This window comes from Anastrepha obliqua, chromosome 2, assembly GCF_027943255.1.
Source record: "Anastrepha obliqua isolate idAnaObli1 chromosome 2, idAnaObli1_1.0, whole genome shotgun sequence".
Classification (NCBI taxonomy): domain Eukaryota; kingdom Metazoa; phylum Arthropoda; class Insecta; order Diptera; family Tephritidae; genus Anastrepha; species Anastrepha obliqua.
In genome coordinates this window covers 89,892,458-89,907,652 of record NC_072893.1, presented here as the reverse complement: position 1 = coordinate 89,907,652, position 15,195 = coordinate 89,892,458, and the positions used below count along the sequence as shown (strand labels likewise).

Genomic DNA, 15,195 nt, shown 5'->3' with positions numbered 1-15,195 from the left:
TTTTCAATCTATTTCAAAAGAACCAGTTCTTCACAAAAAAAAGTGGACTGATTGATCTGCAAAGAATGTCTGGCGCTGATTTGCACGCAATGGCATATATATGTAAATATGTAATTTTTCAATTCATATATGCTCAAGTAGCGACACAATTGAATTTATGTACTCATTCAATCTTACATACTAGACTTCTTAGCGAATTTTTGGAAAATGCGCCCTTTATTAAATTTTGTATAAATTGTCATCGATAAGTTGTAGTTGACATCAGTTAACTCGCAGCAGTCAATTAACAACAAACTATCACAAAATGAAAGTAAGTGGACCAAATGTGTTGATTTATAAAAAAGTGGTTTATTCAAAATTAAACACCGTTTTAGACGGAGAGCTCATGACCAAAAAACCCAACATATTTTATACCACTTGAAATTTTGTGTGAGATTAGTTTTTTAATACTAGAATCGATATCCCGCGGGCTGGCTGCTCAATAGCGGTCTTAATTATGGGTTTTTATTTTTTAAAATTGTTAATAAAAAACATTTTCCCAACATATTTTATACCACTTGAAATTTTAACAGAACTTCATTTACGGTCTGTATAAAATGAAACGATGGTTGCCAGCCCATTCTCATGGTCCCAAAGTACTGCCAGCCCATGTTGAAAGTGCGTTGATGGAAGCACAAGTCAACATATTTTATACCGGCTGTCTTTTTTACACGACATTGGCAATACAGAGTAGATGAAATTACTGAATCCTGGTCCCTATTATATATCTGAAGTGTGTCAACGAGTCTCGCTTTTTTTGTGTACGGTGTAAGTTCTGTGGAGATTGCATCAAATGTGCGTCGTCTTTTTGATGGACCTGCAGCAGTTGTGTCACGTTGACATTCATCATCAGCAACATTGCTATCATTATTAATTACATTTTGATAGATGATACCAACCGTATCATGTAGGGTATCTTTCCCGCTGGTTGTTTCGACAAATCTGTCGAAATTATCGAAAGCCACCCCAGTATTTAAATTTGATGCCAGCGTAATACCTTCAGGACATTCCTGAGTCCTTTCTATAGAAGAAAATGTAGCTTCGGTTTCCAGTTCTTCGAGAACATGATAGCTGCAGCAGTGACCGTATTTGTTGAGAATATCGATAACTTTACGGCTGCTGGTTAAACTTTTCATAGCCATTCCCAAGGTAATATGCTTTCCAGGCTTCATATTTCCATTCGTAACCGCGTAGATTGTGTCGGCTGCAATTGAATTGACTTTTCTATATAAGTCTGGGGTGTTCTTACGTCGATTTCGGGCCCCGCTCAGCAACATCACGTAAAAATTTATCAAATCACGGTCGATCATACATTCTCCAGCCAGCAATTCATTCAACTTTACATTCGAGGATAAAGGCTTCTTTTCAATATTTAAAATTCTTCTTCGTAAAATGAATGCTGCTTTCTGGAGTATTTCATCTTCTTGTAACAGCGAAAAAAGGCCATCATCTATGAATTTATTTTTCGGTAAAATTACGTTTTTATTTCTGAAAGCTGAGACTTTAATTTCATCACTGAATTTATCAAGAATTTTATTCAGCAAATGTTGAAGGTTGCATGAACCACCATAACTATAGCCACGGTCTTCGTACAATTTCTTCAATATATCATCGTATATTTCACCCAGAGATATTAAAAAGAAACAACTGCCACGAGCAATGATGTTTTTTTGGATGAACTGATCAATTTCATCATCAGCTTCCTTGTGTAGTTCCCGATTCAGATTAAATTTTGTGTCTGCAGTTGGATTGCTTTTAAATTTATTAAAATATTCAACCCGACAGATTTTGTGATAAAATAAGTGCGGAGGCTCGTTCGAAAGTGACTTAAAAAATTCACTATCTTTCACAACATCCAAATATTCTGCCAAGGCTTCAATGAGATTTTTTTTTTCTCCTCTGACAAGTGGTGCCTGACGTCCTTTGGATTTTTTATATTTTTTATTACAAAATGCACAAATATCCTGCTCCACACTTAATGCTGCCTCCGTTAATTTTTCACCTGAAGGTTCTTGTATGGCAGATTGACCTTCCTGATGTGTTTGTTCTATTTCGTGAGCAGATGAAGTGCTTGGTGTCGGTTCATCTGTGAAAATATATTTGAATACAAAAAAAATTATAATCGGAACTAGTATTATATTCCTTCCCTTATTACAGTAAAATAAATATTTTCATACCTGTTTGAACTGAAATATCCGATGATGTAACTGCCTTTTTTTCATAATACTTTTTCATGACTGCTAAGAACATTTTATGGCATTTTATATGATAGCCGTCATTACATTCTGATGCTGGTAAAATAACATCTTTATATTTTAAATTAAATTTTTTCCGAATGTCCAACACTTCCCGGCACTTTTTTAACGTATGCACGGTAAAAGCAACGAGTTTATCATTTGTTCTTTTACTGTTACAAAAAACGCACTTGATGGAAGATTCCATTTTAAATAACAAGTAAGAAAATCGAACGAAGAGTTAAAATTTACGTCTTTACTAGCCAACACTGGGAAAGAACTAACTATACCTGACGTCGTACTTTGGGTCCGGACACTGTTGTCCTTGAATACCGCCCGTATTGTATTGCAGGCAGATGGCGACTTATAGACGGAGAGCTCATGACCAAAAAACCCAACATATTTTATACTTCTTGAAATTTTGTGTGAGATTAGTTTTTTAATACTCGAATCGATATCCGGGGGCTGGCTGCTCAATAGCGGTCTTAAATAATATGTTGGGTTTTTTGGTCATGAGCTCTTAGACTATTATGAATCACCATTCAAAATTCCTAGTAAAAAAGTAGAGCCAGCGCGCGCGACAGACAGTATATAAACGATATAAACGATATACGCTCTCTCTCGCGCGCCCACATTCACGTAAGTCGGTCTCGCTCGCACTCATGAATGAATGAAATGAATGAAATTTTCCAAATTTTCCATGTGATGGGACCATCAGAATGGGCTGGCTCTACAGATTTCATCAATTTATTGTATTGCCAATGTCGTGTAAAAAATACAGCCGGTATAAAATATGTTGACTTGTGCTTCCATCAACGCACTTTCAACATGGGCTGGCAGTACTTTGGGACCATGAGAATGGGCTGGCAACCATCGTTTCATTTTATACAGACCGTAAATGAAGTTCTGTTAAAATTTCAAGTGGTATAAAATATGTTGGGAAAATGTTTTTTATTAACAATTTTAAAAAATAAAAACCCATAATTAAGACCGCTATTGAGCAGCCAGCCCGCGGGATATCGATTCTAGTATTAAAAAACTAATCTCACACAAAATTTCAAGTGGTATAAAATATGTTGGGTTTTTTGGTCATGAGCTCTTAGACTATTTAGGAAATACATTAGATCACTCAATATATGCAGAAAATACTCAATATCATCTACTTTTTCCTCTTACAGTTCCTCATCTGTTTGGCTCTCCTCTTCGCCGTTGCCCAGGCTAACCCCGGTTTGGTGGCTCCTTTAACATACTCCGCTGCTGCCGTGCCCGCTTATGCCTCCTACGCCGCCTCTCCCTACGTCGCCGCACCCTACGCCGCGTACTCGACCTATGCCGCACCAGCTGTTGCTACCTACTCCCACGCTGCTTACTCTGCTCCAGCTGTGGCCGCTTACTCACACGTTGCTGCTCCAGCTGTCTACAGTGCTCCAGTTGCCGCAGTTGCTCCAGCTGTCTACAGCGCTCCTGTTGTGTCCACCCTATTGAAGAAGAAGTAAAGTAGTACTTATACCTTTTAAACCACCAAACATCATCCGAATAAAAACAAATAAAGAAATAATGAATTGATAAAAAAAATTGTATTCAATGAGCTCACGAAAGGTACATACATATGTTATATATGTATCTTATTGGTTCGTAAAGTAAGTACTCGTACTCATGGTAAAAAGAATTCAGAACTCAGTAATGTATTATCCTTGCTCGTACTGCACGTAAGTGTGGTAAATAAAACTTATATCACTGGTCAAGTTCTGGTAGTCTGCCAGGAGTGCAGAATGGGCTGTAGTAGCTCCTGTAAACTTATTTTCCCCACACTCAATTATCTACCAGTACTATTTCACCAGTACTAATAGAAACTTGCAGCGTTTGGATGGACATACATTGAATTCGTTTATTTTAATATACTCGTATAACCACCAATCCAGCTAGACACAATTGGTCTAGCGCTTTCTGCATCCGATTACAATTAAAGTAAGAAAGATCTTAGATTAAGATTACAGCAAACCAAGTTTTTACGATGAACTTTAATTCACGACTATATTTCTTTGTAATTTTTTATAATTTTTTTTATTATGATTTATCAGTACAAAATCCCTACAACATATTCTTTGTGGGTTGAGTTTTAATGAGAAAAAGTAATATTAAAACCTAACACCGCGATTTTTATAGGAAACAACATCTATACCTTTGAGAATGAAACAATGCATGTTAAGTATTGAGAGCAGGCTTATAAAGTCCAAACAGATTTGTTAAAAGCTGATTTACATTAGCGTAACCCTTTAGCGGCCGCCGTAGCCGAATGGGTTGGTGCGTGACTATCATTAGGTGAAACACCAAAATTAAGAAAAACATTTTTCTAATAGCGGTCGCCCCTCGGCAGCCAATTGCAAATCTCCGCGTGTATTTCTGCCATGAAAGAGCTCATCACAAAAATATCTGCGGTTCGGAGTCGGCTTGACACTGTAGGTCCCTCCATTTGTGGAACAACATCACGACGCACGCCACAAAATAGGAGGAGGAGCCCGGCTAAACACTCAAAAAGGGTGTACGCGCCAATTATATATATATATATATATATGGGGCATTCTTTCTCAACGGGAGACCCCTATCTGTCCAAAAATGTTTTTGACCTAGAGAGTTCTAATAGGGCTTAAAATTTAGCTCTTTTTATCTACTTTTCAATACAGAGTGGCCAAAAACGAAATTCAAGATGGCTCATTAAATATGGCTAAAAAGTAATCAAAATTCATTAAACTCATTCTTATAACCTATACCAAAAAAATTCATTTCAACGGAAAGAGTTGTACGAGGTCTCAAAATTTAGCTAATAAAGTTTACTTTAAAATACAAAATGAAAAATTTTAAAATCCAAGATGGCGGCCACAACATGGCGGCTAATTTTTTAAAACTCCTCAAATCCACTTAAAATGTATAATATTACTCGGGGGTTTTTTGGGTCGCTGATTACAAATCTGGTGTTAGATTTCCAAATTTCAAAATGGCGGATCCAATATGGCGAACGGATTTTTGAAAAAACTCATGAATTCGCATGAAACTCGTTACTCAGGGGTTTAAGTGGATTTAAGTAGTTTTAAAAAATTAGCCGCGATGTTGTGGCCGCCATCTTGGATTTTAAAATTTTTCATTTTGTATTTTAAAGTAAACTTTATTAGCTAAATTTTGAGACCTCGTACAACTCTTTCCGTTGAAATGAATTTTTTTGGTATAGGTTATTAGAATGAATTTAATGAATTTTGATTACATTTTTAGCCATATTAAATGAGCCATCTTGAATTGCGTTTTTGGCCACTCTGTATTGAGAAGTAGATAAAAAGAGCTAAATTTTAAGCCCTATTAGAACTCTCTAGGTCAAAAACATTTTTGGACAGATAGGGGTCTCCCGTTGAGAAAGAATGCCCCATATATAACCCTTAAATGATGATTACAACAAACATACGCAATAAAAATCATTTTATCACTTTTAAGTCATAATTTACATTATTTGTATTTATTAATAGACTTTTATGCTCTGCCAGGATTCAAGTTTCTTGCGCAAAAACTTAATATCAAAATGAAATTTTCTGTAAAAGAGTAATTGCTTCATTAAAGGTATGTTTTCGCGCTTCGCTAATAGATATTAACTTAAATTTGGAAGATTGTACATAACTTTCTCATTACCTGTAAATATTAAAAAACAAAATTTTAATATTGATTTGAAATGGTCACCATTTGCTTTTACACAAGCCTTCAAACGATTACGCCATTCAGCTATTGCAGCACGCTCGGCATTCATGGATATTGACGTCGCTGCTCGAACCAAAGATTGTTTGAGACTCTTTAAATTTCTGTGAGGTTCTCGACAGGTCATGCCTTCCAATTGTGAACACAAACTAAAGTCCAATGGATTTAAATTTGGGCTTCCAGACGGCTATGAACGCACGAATATTGCTTTTTAGGCACTGGTGGGTGGATTTTGCCTTATGGGCTGGAACGGAATGTTGCTGGAAGATGCAATGCCATCCATTGAAGGGGGTACTCCTCAACTGATTCACCACGTCTTCTAAGACATTTTCCTGGTACACTTTCGGACCGATTTTAACCCCTTTTTTGCAAAAGTGAAGAGATGTAACGCCTTTACAAGGCAATTCCCACCAAATCATTCCAGAGGCTCGATGATAGCCACGCTGAATTCTTGGAACAACATTTTTGGCGTATTTAGTAGTCTTATCATTCGGAATTCAGAGAGAACTTAAGTTCGAATCTCAGCGAAATACCAAAATTAAGAAAACCATTTTTCTAAGATCGGTCGCCCCTCGACAGGCAATGGCAAACCTCCGGGTGTATTTCTCGCACGCCACAAATAGGAGGAGGAGCTCGGCCAAACACCCAAAAAGGGTGTATGCGCCAATTATATATATGTACATATAATTTCTACAAATTTTTTCCACGCGAGAACAACCACTTCTTTTTCTGTCTGCCACTTTGAAAAAAAAAACGATTAAGTTTTCGGTAAACAAACATTCTCGAAATATTAAGTTTTTCCAGCGATTCGTAAATCTCACTGGAACTTTTACCACATCTCTGTAAGGCAATCACTGCATTGCGATTTTCTTTAGCTACCCACTCCATTGTTAACACGAAACAGTACTTTTTTCTGCGAACTTGTTTTCGCCGTAGGCATTGTAAAACTTGTCACAGAATTTATGGCAAGATTAAGTACATAGAATTACTTGCGGAAATCTTGTTTACTAGTTTTCCATCTAAACGCATGGGTATATTTTGAAGCCACAGTTCGATATTTTGTTTAAAATTCGAGGATATGGATTTTTTTAACTTTCCGGTCTCCAAGACAATTAAGTTTTTCACGCATTATTATTATTATTATATTATTTATTCTAAAACTAAGTTTCCAGATTTATAATATTTCAGGTAAAATCTTTAAGGCCCCTTTGTTATTGTTTGTGTTTGTAATTCAGTACTAAACACAAGCGCGATTTCCAAATTAGAAAATTTCAGAGGCTGATATGCAAGTAATTATGTTTCAAGTAACTAAATAAGTAAATAAACAGAAAATTAGAACAAAACAATTAGTCACATATGCTTCAAATTAGTTAATTTTAACGCTTAAATATGTTTCTCAACGGAGATTATCCCAAAAAGTAATTTTTAAACATGCATATGTGTTTACAAAAAAAATGTACTTAATTGTCCCTTTAATGGTAAAAAAGGAAAACCATTTTTTATATATCTGCCCTTTGTCCCTTATAGAAAATCTAAGAGTCACATACTTCCGACATGGCTGTGACAAAGATTTCTATTATATTATACATGTATAATTTCATAATGATACATACATACATATGTATGTACGGGTTAACGAATTTCAAAGAAAATGTACGTTACAAGTCTATCGAACGACAGCACTGTCTGCATTTAACACTTTCTTTGAACTTTTTGATTTATGCTATTGAGTATTAATTTACAATTAATAATTAGCATTTTTGTACTGTAAATTACTGGCATGTTCTTAATTACCAATTAGGTGCCTGTTTAAACTTAGTATTAAGGAAAATTATGATTTCTTGAATTAGCCTTTTGTATACCCGTTGAGGTTTCAGAAGGTCAACTGATTTGCAAATAATCAAACTACTGGGTAAGACTCCGTCAGAAAATATGAGATTTGCAAGTGGTCTTTCGATTTCTTTGAAACTTTGGGAAATATTAGTTCTAGGTAAGATACATTCAAGCCTAAGCGTACGCACGCACGGTTCGCGCTGCGTTATGTGTTCCTGTATGAAGTGACTGGAGCAGACTGCTGCAGGTCTGTGCGCGTTTTTCTACTCCTGCGCTGCGTAACCGCGAAATTCACGGTGTTCGCTTCCACTAAAATCGCAAAATCTCGAGAACTATTATAGACACCATAAATTTTTTTTTTCAAAATAAAGGTTAAATTATAAGGAATCGTTACGTGTATAACAGAAAATCTAAAAAAGTGGCCAAATCAACTAAAAATTGATTCAAAAAAATTTTTTGACTTTTTTTTTGGTCAAAATTTCGAAATTTTTTTTTTACATAATACTAATTTAAACTACTTATTTGTTTCTATATTGTCTGTAAATTGCATTGAAATCCATCCACCGGTTCAAGAAATATTGATTTTTGAAAAAACACGGTCCCGATATTCAACATGGCGTAGATGACTCAATTTTGAAAATTTTTCAAAATCCTTTTAGGCTTGAATGTATCTTACCTAGAACTAATATTTCCCAAAGTTTCAAAGAAATCGAAAGACCACTTGCAAATCTCATATTTTCTGACGGAGTCTTACCCTACTGTAATTAATGCGTCAGCAATATGAGAACATTACTAGGTGAGCAGCATAGGTCAGCCAGTACGTAACGCAACTTTATGCAGACAGAACATATCTGTGGGAGTGTTGGGCATCACAGACCCCACCAGGCTTGCTGCGTGACGAAGTTGTAATTAATAGTATTGGTCAGCATTTGGGTACTGATGAAGCGGAATCAGTTCAAAATGTCACTAATAGTCGTAAGAAACGTATTTTTTTCGAGCGGCAGCTTCCATTGAAATGATTAAGCTTTGCTTTCCACGTCATAACCATAAACCCACGATTCGTTACCAGTTATGACCCTCTGGAGCAAATTTGGGTCGTCGCGGATAGAGTTCAACATCTCATTAGCAATGTTCATGCGATGGTGCTTTTGGTCGAAATTGAGCAGTTTTGGTACAAGTTTTGCGGCGACCCGTCTCATGCCCAAATCATTGAAAAAATCGAATGGCACGAACCAATTGATATGTCTAGGCCCTCAGCAACTTCTCTAACGGTGTTTCGACGATTGGCCAATACCAGTTTATTTACTTCATCAATTTTTTCGTTGTTGTTAAAGTGCTCGGGCGTCCGGCATGCTTTTCGTAGTTCACATCTTCTCGGCCTTCTGAGAACATTTTGTACCACTGATAAACGTTGCTTCTTCGTATGACACAGTCAACATTCGGAATGCATCCGCGCACTTAATTTCGTTTTTCACACAAAATTTGATACAAGTTTTTTGATCCATCTTTTTGAATAGGTAAATATCGAAGACGAGCCGAAACACGTGCAAGAAAGGTCAACAATTAAATGAACATTCAAAATGGCGTTCCGTCAGAATAATAGTAAGAACAGGGCTTAAAGCTCGGAGGGATTCATGGAAATTGCGCCGTTTTGGTACGAAAACTTAACATCTTAAAATGAGTTACCAGACCGCGCATTTGATCATTAAGGAAGACCTTAAGGCTTCTAAGAAAAAAAAGTTCATGGACTTACGGAGTTACAGTAGAAAAAACGAAGAGAAAATGCTACTAAGGCGGCAGGCAGAACCATACATCATCTTTTCTGACAAAAAGCAACCACATAATCCTCAAAATGATCCTATGCAAGCAGCTAAAATATTCCACATTCCTTGAGCCAAAAAAAATTGTACAATGGTTCCAAAATATTTTTTCCGTGATGGACTGGAGCGCATTTTAATAATAAAGGCGTCAAATTGAATGCGGAATATATCTAAACAACACTTAAATAGACGAGATTCTAACGAGATTCTGCTGATGTATGCAAAGCCTGAATCTTGCGAAAGAAAGGCCGTCTTCTCCAGACTTAAACCTATTCGATTGGAGCAATTGGAACTGCTTGCTTAGTAAGCTTTGGTACTTAAACATCATAACTAGTTTTAAAAATCAATTGTCACAACTCTGGAGCAAAACACCAAATGAAGTCGTCCGTGCCAACGCGAAAGTTGCGTGAACTGTTTGAGGCAAATACAAAAAATTCAAAGAGAAAGAATTGAACTTAATGGGTTTTACCAAAGTTTGTTTTTTGTCTGCAATAATGGATGTATGTATTTATAAATGGTCTAATATTTTATCGAAATAGAGCTATTAATACCGTTATTATAAAAAAGGGTGTGACTGTTATAGTTTTACACGCTGTATATATTTTTTGTTCTTTTTTTGTTGAATAAATTTGTATCCATTCTTATCTTTAGCTACATGAATTGTAAAAAATTGAGAATTTTTACATACTCGATTTTGCATGTATGGATTTATTTATTTTTGGGGTTTTCCTTTCCCGTATTTTTACATTTAAATAAGAGTACATGATTTGAAATGTATTTATGCCTTATTTATAAATATCTTTCTTTTTTCTAATGTCTACAGATTTCGGATTATTGTTTTTTCTCTTTTGCTATATCATGCTTAGCAATCAGTTCAAGAATTTCCCTTTGATGAAATTCAAAGTAATCGAACATAAAGCGGAACAGGCCGGCTCCAACGTACAAACAGTAATTTCTATTGTCAAAATTTGAATCGTATGACAATTGTGTGCGGGTTATTGTCAGTGCTGGCGGCTATGTACGAATACGAGTTACAAAGCGTGGGCGAGTTCTTGCGAATGTATGTATGTATGTATGTATGTAAGCATCATAATCTATTTAACATTGCGAAGCAAATTTTTGCTATAAATTATGCTCAACGTTTTGTAGTTGACATCAGTTAACTCGCAGCAGTCAATTAACAACAAACTATCACAAAATGAAAGTAAGTGAATCAAATCTAGCGACTTAAAAAAATAAATTAAATCACTCATTATTGGTCGAACATACTTAATATCATCTACTTCTTCCTCTTACAGTTCCTCATCTGTTTGGCTCTCCTTTTCGCCGTTGCCCAGGCTAACCCCGGTTTGGTGGCTCCTTTGACATATTCCGCTGCTGCTGTTCCCGCTTATGCCACCTACGCCGCCGCACCCTACGCTGCCGCACCCTACGCTGCGTACTCGACCTATGCCGCACCAGCTGTTGCTACCTACTCCCACGCTGCTTACTCTGCTCCAGCTGTGGCCGCTTACTCACATGTTGCTGCTCCAGCTGTCTACAGTGCTCCTGTTGCCCGTGTTGCTGCTGTTGCTCCAGTAGCTCCAGTCGCCTACACCGCCCCCGTTGTGTCCACTCTGTTGAAGAAGAAGTGAACTGTTCAGTAATATTTCTTTAATTTTGATTAAATGACCGAATAAAAGTTTAACGATAATTAAATAGCAGAATTATTTTGTAGTTCTTTCTAACCGACTTACGAAAAAGAGAACTTCTCCAGTTGCATGTAATGGATAAATATTATACTTAATGTGTGCGTGTGCTGAGCTCCTCTGCCAACTTGTGATGTTCGCCTTGATATTGGCTTACTTAGAGTTTTAAGCTGATTTTGTACGGCAAATTCACTTTATTTGAATTTATTTCAATTTCAATTTATTTCGAAGCAGAAACACGCACAGAAGTTTGTCATAGGCGATCGCTACGAGCAACACCTTTTTTAATAACTAATTTTTTCATGCTCCTGCAGTGGATTTAGAACTTGGACTTAGAAACACTAACCTACAAAAAATTAAAACAGCGTCCATTATTTAATAGTTTGTATTTATTAAGTCTGGCAATCCACACTGTTAAAAAATAAAGAAATTACCTGTCATATGAGCTTTACAAAGCCGTATTCTGCTTAGAAGAGCCCATGCTTAGAAAGATCTTTCTTCGTCTGATGTAAAAACATTGAACATACTGATGAATTATACGCATATTAAAACGTGATGCTAATAACAAAAAAAAAATGGAAAAAGCTACTCCGAAAACCACGATTTCAAAGAACGTTTAACGATAGGTTTCGATCCTTATACGCAAAAAACATTATAGGTACTTGCACAAGAAACAAAACGATGTCTAGCCTTGTGGAGAATAAACCAGTGAAGCAAATATGGTGATCAGTTTTTCAATACAATTAACCTGAAAGTTACTGTTTTGTACTTTTTTGCACGAACTTCAAAATTTATTCAATAGAGTTGTCTAGATAGTTTTAATTTTGTTTTTAAAGACGCATACAGGTTTCAAACCAAATTATTTTTAAACTGGCAAATTAGCCATGTTGAGTACAATTGTGGTCGGATATGCTTAAAGCTTGTTGAAATTTTTAAGTGTCGCTTTTGAGAAAACAGTTTCTGGGGCGCTTCTATAAGTACTACTTCAAAAACCATCTCTAGGGCTTAAATGTTTTCATTGTCAATACATATATATTGTATATAAATAATTGTTACTCTCAAGGTTAAAGTAACTCTTATTGTGAATCTGATCTAATACTAGAACATAAATTAAGCTATCTCGAAGGAAGTTTTCAGTGTATTCAATAGGCATTTGTGCCATTGATTCCCCAAATTTACAGCCGCCCAAATAAAATTAACTAAAATGAACATCGGTCTGGACTAAACTTATCACTTCCTTACTTGTTTTTAGTTCACAATTTTCATTCACTGCTTGCCGTTGCTATCGTCATCTTGCTCTTGCAAATTGAAATAAATAGGTGACATTGAAAGCTTTTTGCCGCTGTTTGATCCTTCTCTTGAGTGCCCCCCTCCTCCTAAAGAATATCTTTTCAATGTTTTGAGCGCGTTTTATTCTTGAATAAATTTTTTCCAGGCTATCGAATATCAAAAAGTAATTAAGATCTCAACTTGAAATTTTACAGGGATATTCTTTACCATATTGGCCTATGCATGTACATCAAATTTTATATTAATTATCACTAAAAATATTATTTTGATCAATTTGTTTATAAAAAAGTGAAGTTTTTTTCTCTTTGACCTCCAATTTTTTTTTTTTTTTTATTAAAAATAGGTAAGGGATTGGTAGATGTCAGTTGATTACAAGAGGTTTCATATTTTTGTTTTTAATTTCAAAAACATTTTTGTATATTCATTTATTTTAAGATAATAAATATCTCAGTGTTTTCCCAAAAAATGATCGAAAAACTCGTTGTCAGGAGGAGCTGCCCCTTTGATGAAACAAACATGTGAATAAATTAAACAAAGAGAACGCGTCGCTGCAAGCATAATGGGCCCGATTAAATTCGCGACTCTATTTAACCTTATCCTTCACTCATAATTTTTTTTTAATGTTCCATAGATTATAAACTTTAAACTAAATTTCAAATTTCAAATAATTGCAAAAAAATTATAATATGTGAAATCAATATACATACATACAATTTGTTATATTAATTTCAAATAGTTCTTTCCATGTACAAGTAATTTTTGTCAATACGATCTTAGCGCGATCTATGTATCTCTATCGACTCAAATTCGAAAATCTAGTAAAACAATGACAGTTTGAGGTCTTTAAGCCTATAAATTTGGATCTCTAAAATTTGGAAAACTATACCTAACCCAGAAAACCGGCCAGTACCATTAGATAGAATGTACTTGAATTAGATTTTACTGTGGGATATCACGTTTTAACGAAAGAAAAGCTTCACTTATTGCTGCTCTCTATCAGCATGAACGCAAAAACGCGATTTCCTTATAAATAGATAAATTATGTTTGATTATAGTGTAAAATCCAAGTAGAAAATAAGAGATTATATTTGTACCTCTCTAAATACGTAATTGCATCTCCACCGAGACTGGAATCGGTTATTATGAGCCCAAATTTACAACATTCCGGTAACGGCTACCCCGCAATCATCTTCTGATATATTTTGTAAATAGACTAAATGCGCGTTTCCTGGATGCAGGTGGATGATTTCATCGAGATCTAAATGGAATTCGTAATTTTGTATGTTTGAGCATTCGTTATAAATTAGTTCAGACTATACCTAAAGTTATTTTACGAAGTTCTTACGGTCTAGTATGAAACGTAACATGCCCAATTATTCAAACTAGCTGTGATATATCCTAAACCCCTATCTTCTTATATCACGTGCTTCTCCTCCTGTTTGTGGTATGCTTCTTAACACAATGGAGGAACTTAGAGTTTTTTGCCATTTCCGAACGGCACTACCGAATGGGCGCCATGTAACTAGCAAACTGGTGAGGGAGGAATCAGATTTTGAAAGCTTCACTTGATTTAGAATAATGTCAATTTAACAAACTTTCCTATTATAACGGGTGATCAATCATGAGGTGCTTTTTCAATAGTTAAAAAAAAAACAAAAATGTAAATTATGTTCAAAACCTTTATTTATCATTTGAAAGGACATTCTTTGACATTTACTTTTTGAATATGACTTCATTCAAATGTTGGCCGCAACTACGCTTAAGGTGGTCCATTCTGAAGGTCCAATTTTCAATCATTCGACTGGTATGTCGTGAATAACATGCGTAATGTTGGCTTCAAGAGCTTCAATCGTAGCTGGTTTATCAGCATAGACCTTGGACTTCACGAATCCCCAAAGAAAAAAGTCCAAAGGTGTGATATCACAAGATCTTGGTGGCCAACTCACAGGTCCTAAACGTGAAATCAGCAGCTCTCCGAAATGACTTCTCAATAAAGTCATTGTTTCACGAGCTGTATGGCAAGTGGCTCCGTCTTGTTGAAACCAAGACATGTAGAGATCATTAGATTCAATTTCAGGTAGCAAAAAGTCCGATATCATGGTACGGTAGCGAGCACCATTCACAGTTACGTTGCGGCCATCATCATTTTTGAAAAAATATGGACCGATGATTCCACCAGCCCATAAACCACACCAGACCGTTGTTTTCTCTGGGTGTAAAGGTAGCTCTTGAACCTGTTCTGGTTGCTCTTCATCCCAAATACGGCAATTTTGCTTATTGACGTAACCATTTAGCCAGAAATGCGCCTCATCGCTGAACAAAATTTTGCTCGAAAACAGCGGATCTTCTTCAATCTTTTCAAGAGCCCAATCAGCAAAACGGTGACGTGCAGGAAGGTCTTGTACGAGCTGTATTTTGTATGCTTTTAAATGAAGATCCTTCCGTAAAATTGACCAAGTTGTTCCATACGACAGTCCAAGTTGCTGAGAACGGTGCCGAATCGATTCATCGCGGTTTTCACGTACACTCTCTGCTACTGCCGCTATATTCTCA

General features: G+C 35.9%; 1 protein-coding gene across 1 annotated transcript; it reads left to right on the top strand.

Annotated features, from left to right (window-relative positions):
• Positions 1–3,409: 3,409 nt before the first annotated feature.
• LOC129238257 (cuticle protein 16.5-like) lies at positions 3,410–11,298 on the top strand. Its single transcript, XM_054873297.1, has 3 exons — positions 3,410–3,765; positions 10,531–10,612; positions 10,963–11,298. Exons 1-3 carry the CDS (start codon positions 3,410–3,412, stop codon positions 11,296–11,298), a joined length of 774 nt encoding a protein of 257 aa, XP_054729272.1.
• The last annotated feature ends 3,897 nt before the right edge of the window (positions 11,299–15,195 follow it).

Excerpts from the sequence above, each read along its gene's own strand:
- LOC129238257 (XM_054873297.1), top strand. The coding sequence starts at position 3,410 with ATGCAGAAAATACTCAATATCATCTACTTTTTCCTCTTACAGTTCCTC. Across the intron at positions 3,766-10,530 it reads TCCACCCTATTGAAGAAGAA|CAATCAGTTCAAGAATTTCC; the intron begins GTAAAGTAGTAC and ends TATCATGCTTAG. Across the intron at positions 10,613-10,962 it reads CCGGCTCCAACGTACAAACA|TTCCTCATCTGTTTGGCTCT; the intron begins GTAATTTCTATT and ends TTCCTCTTACAG.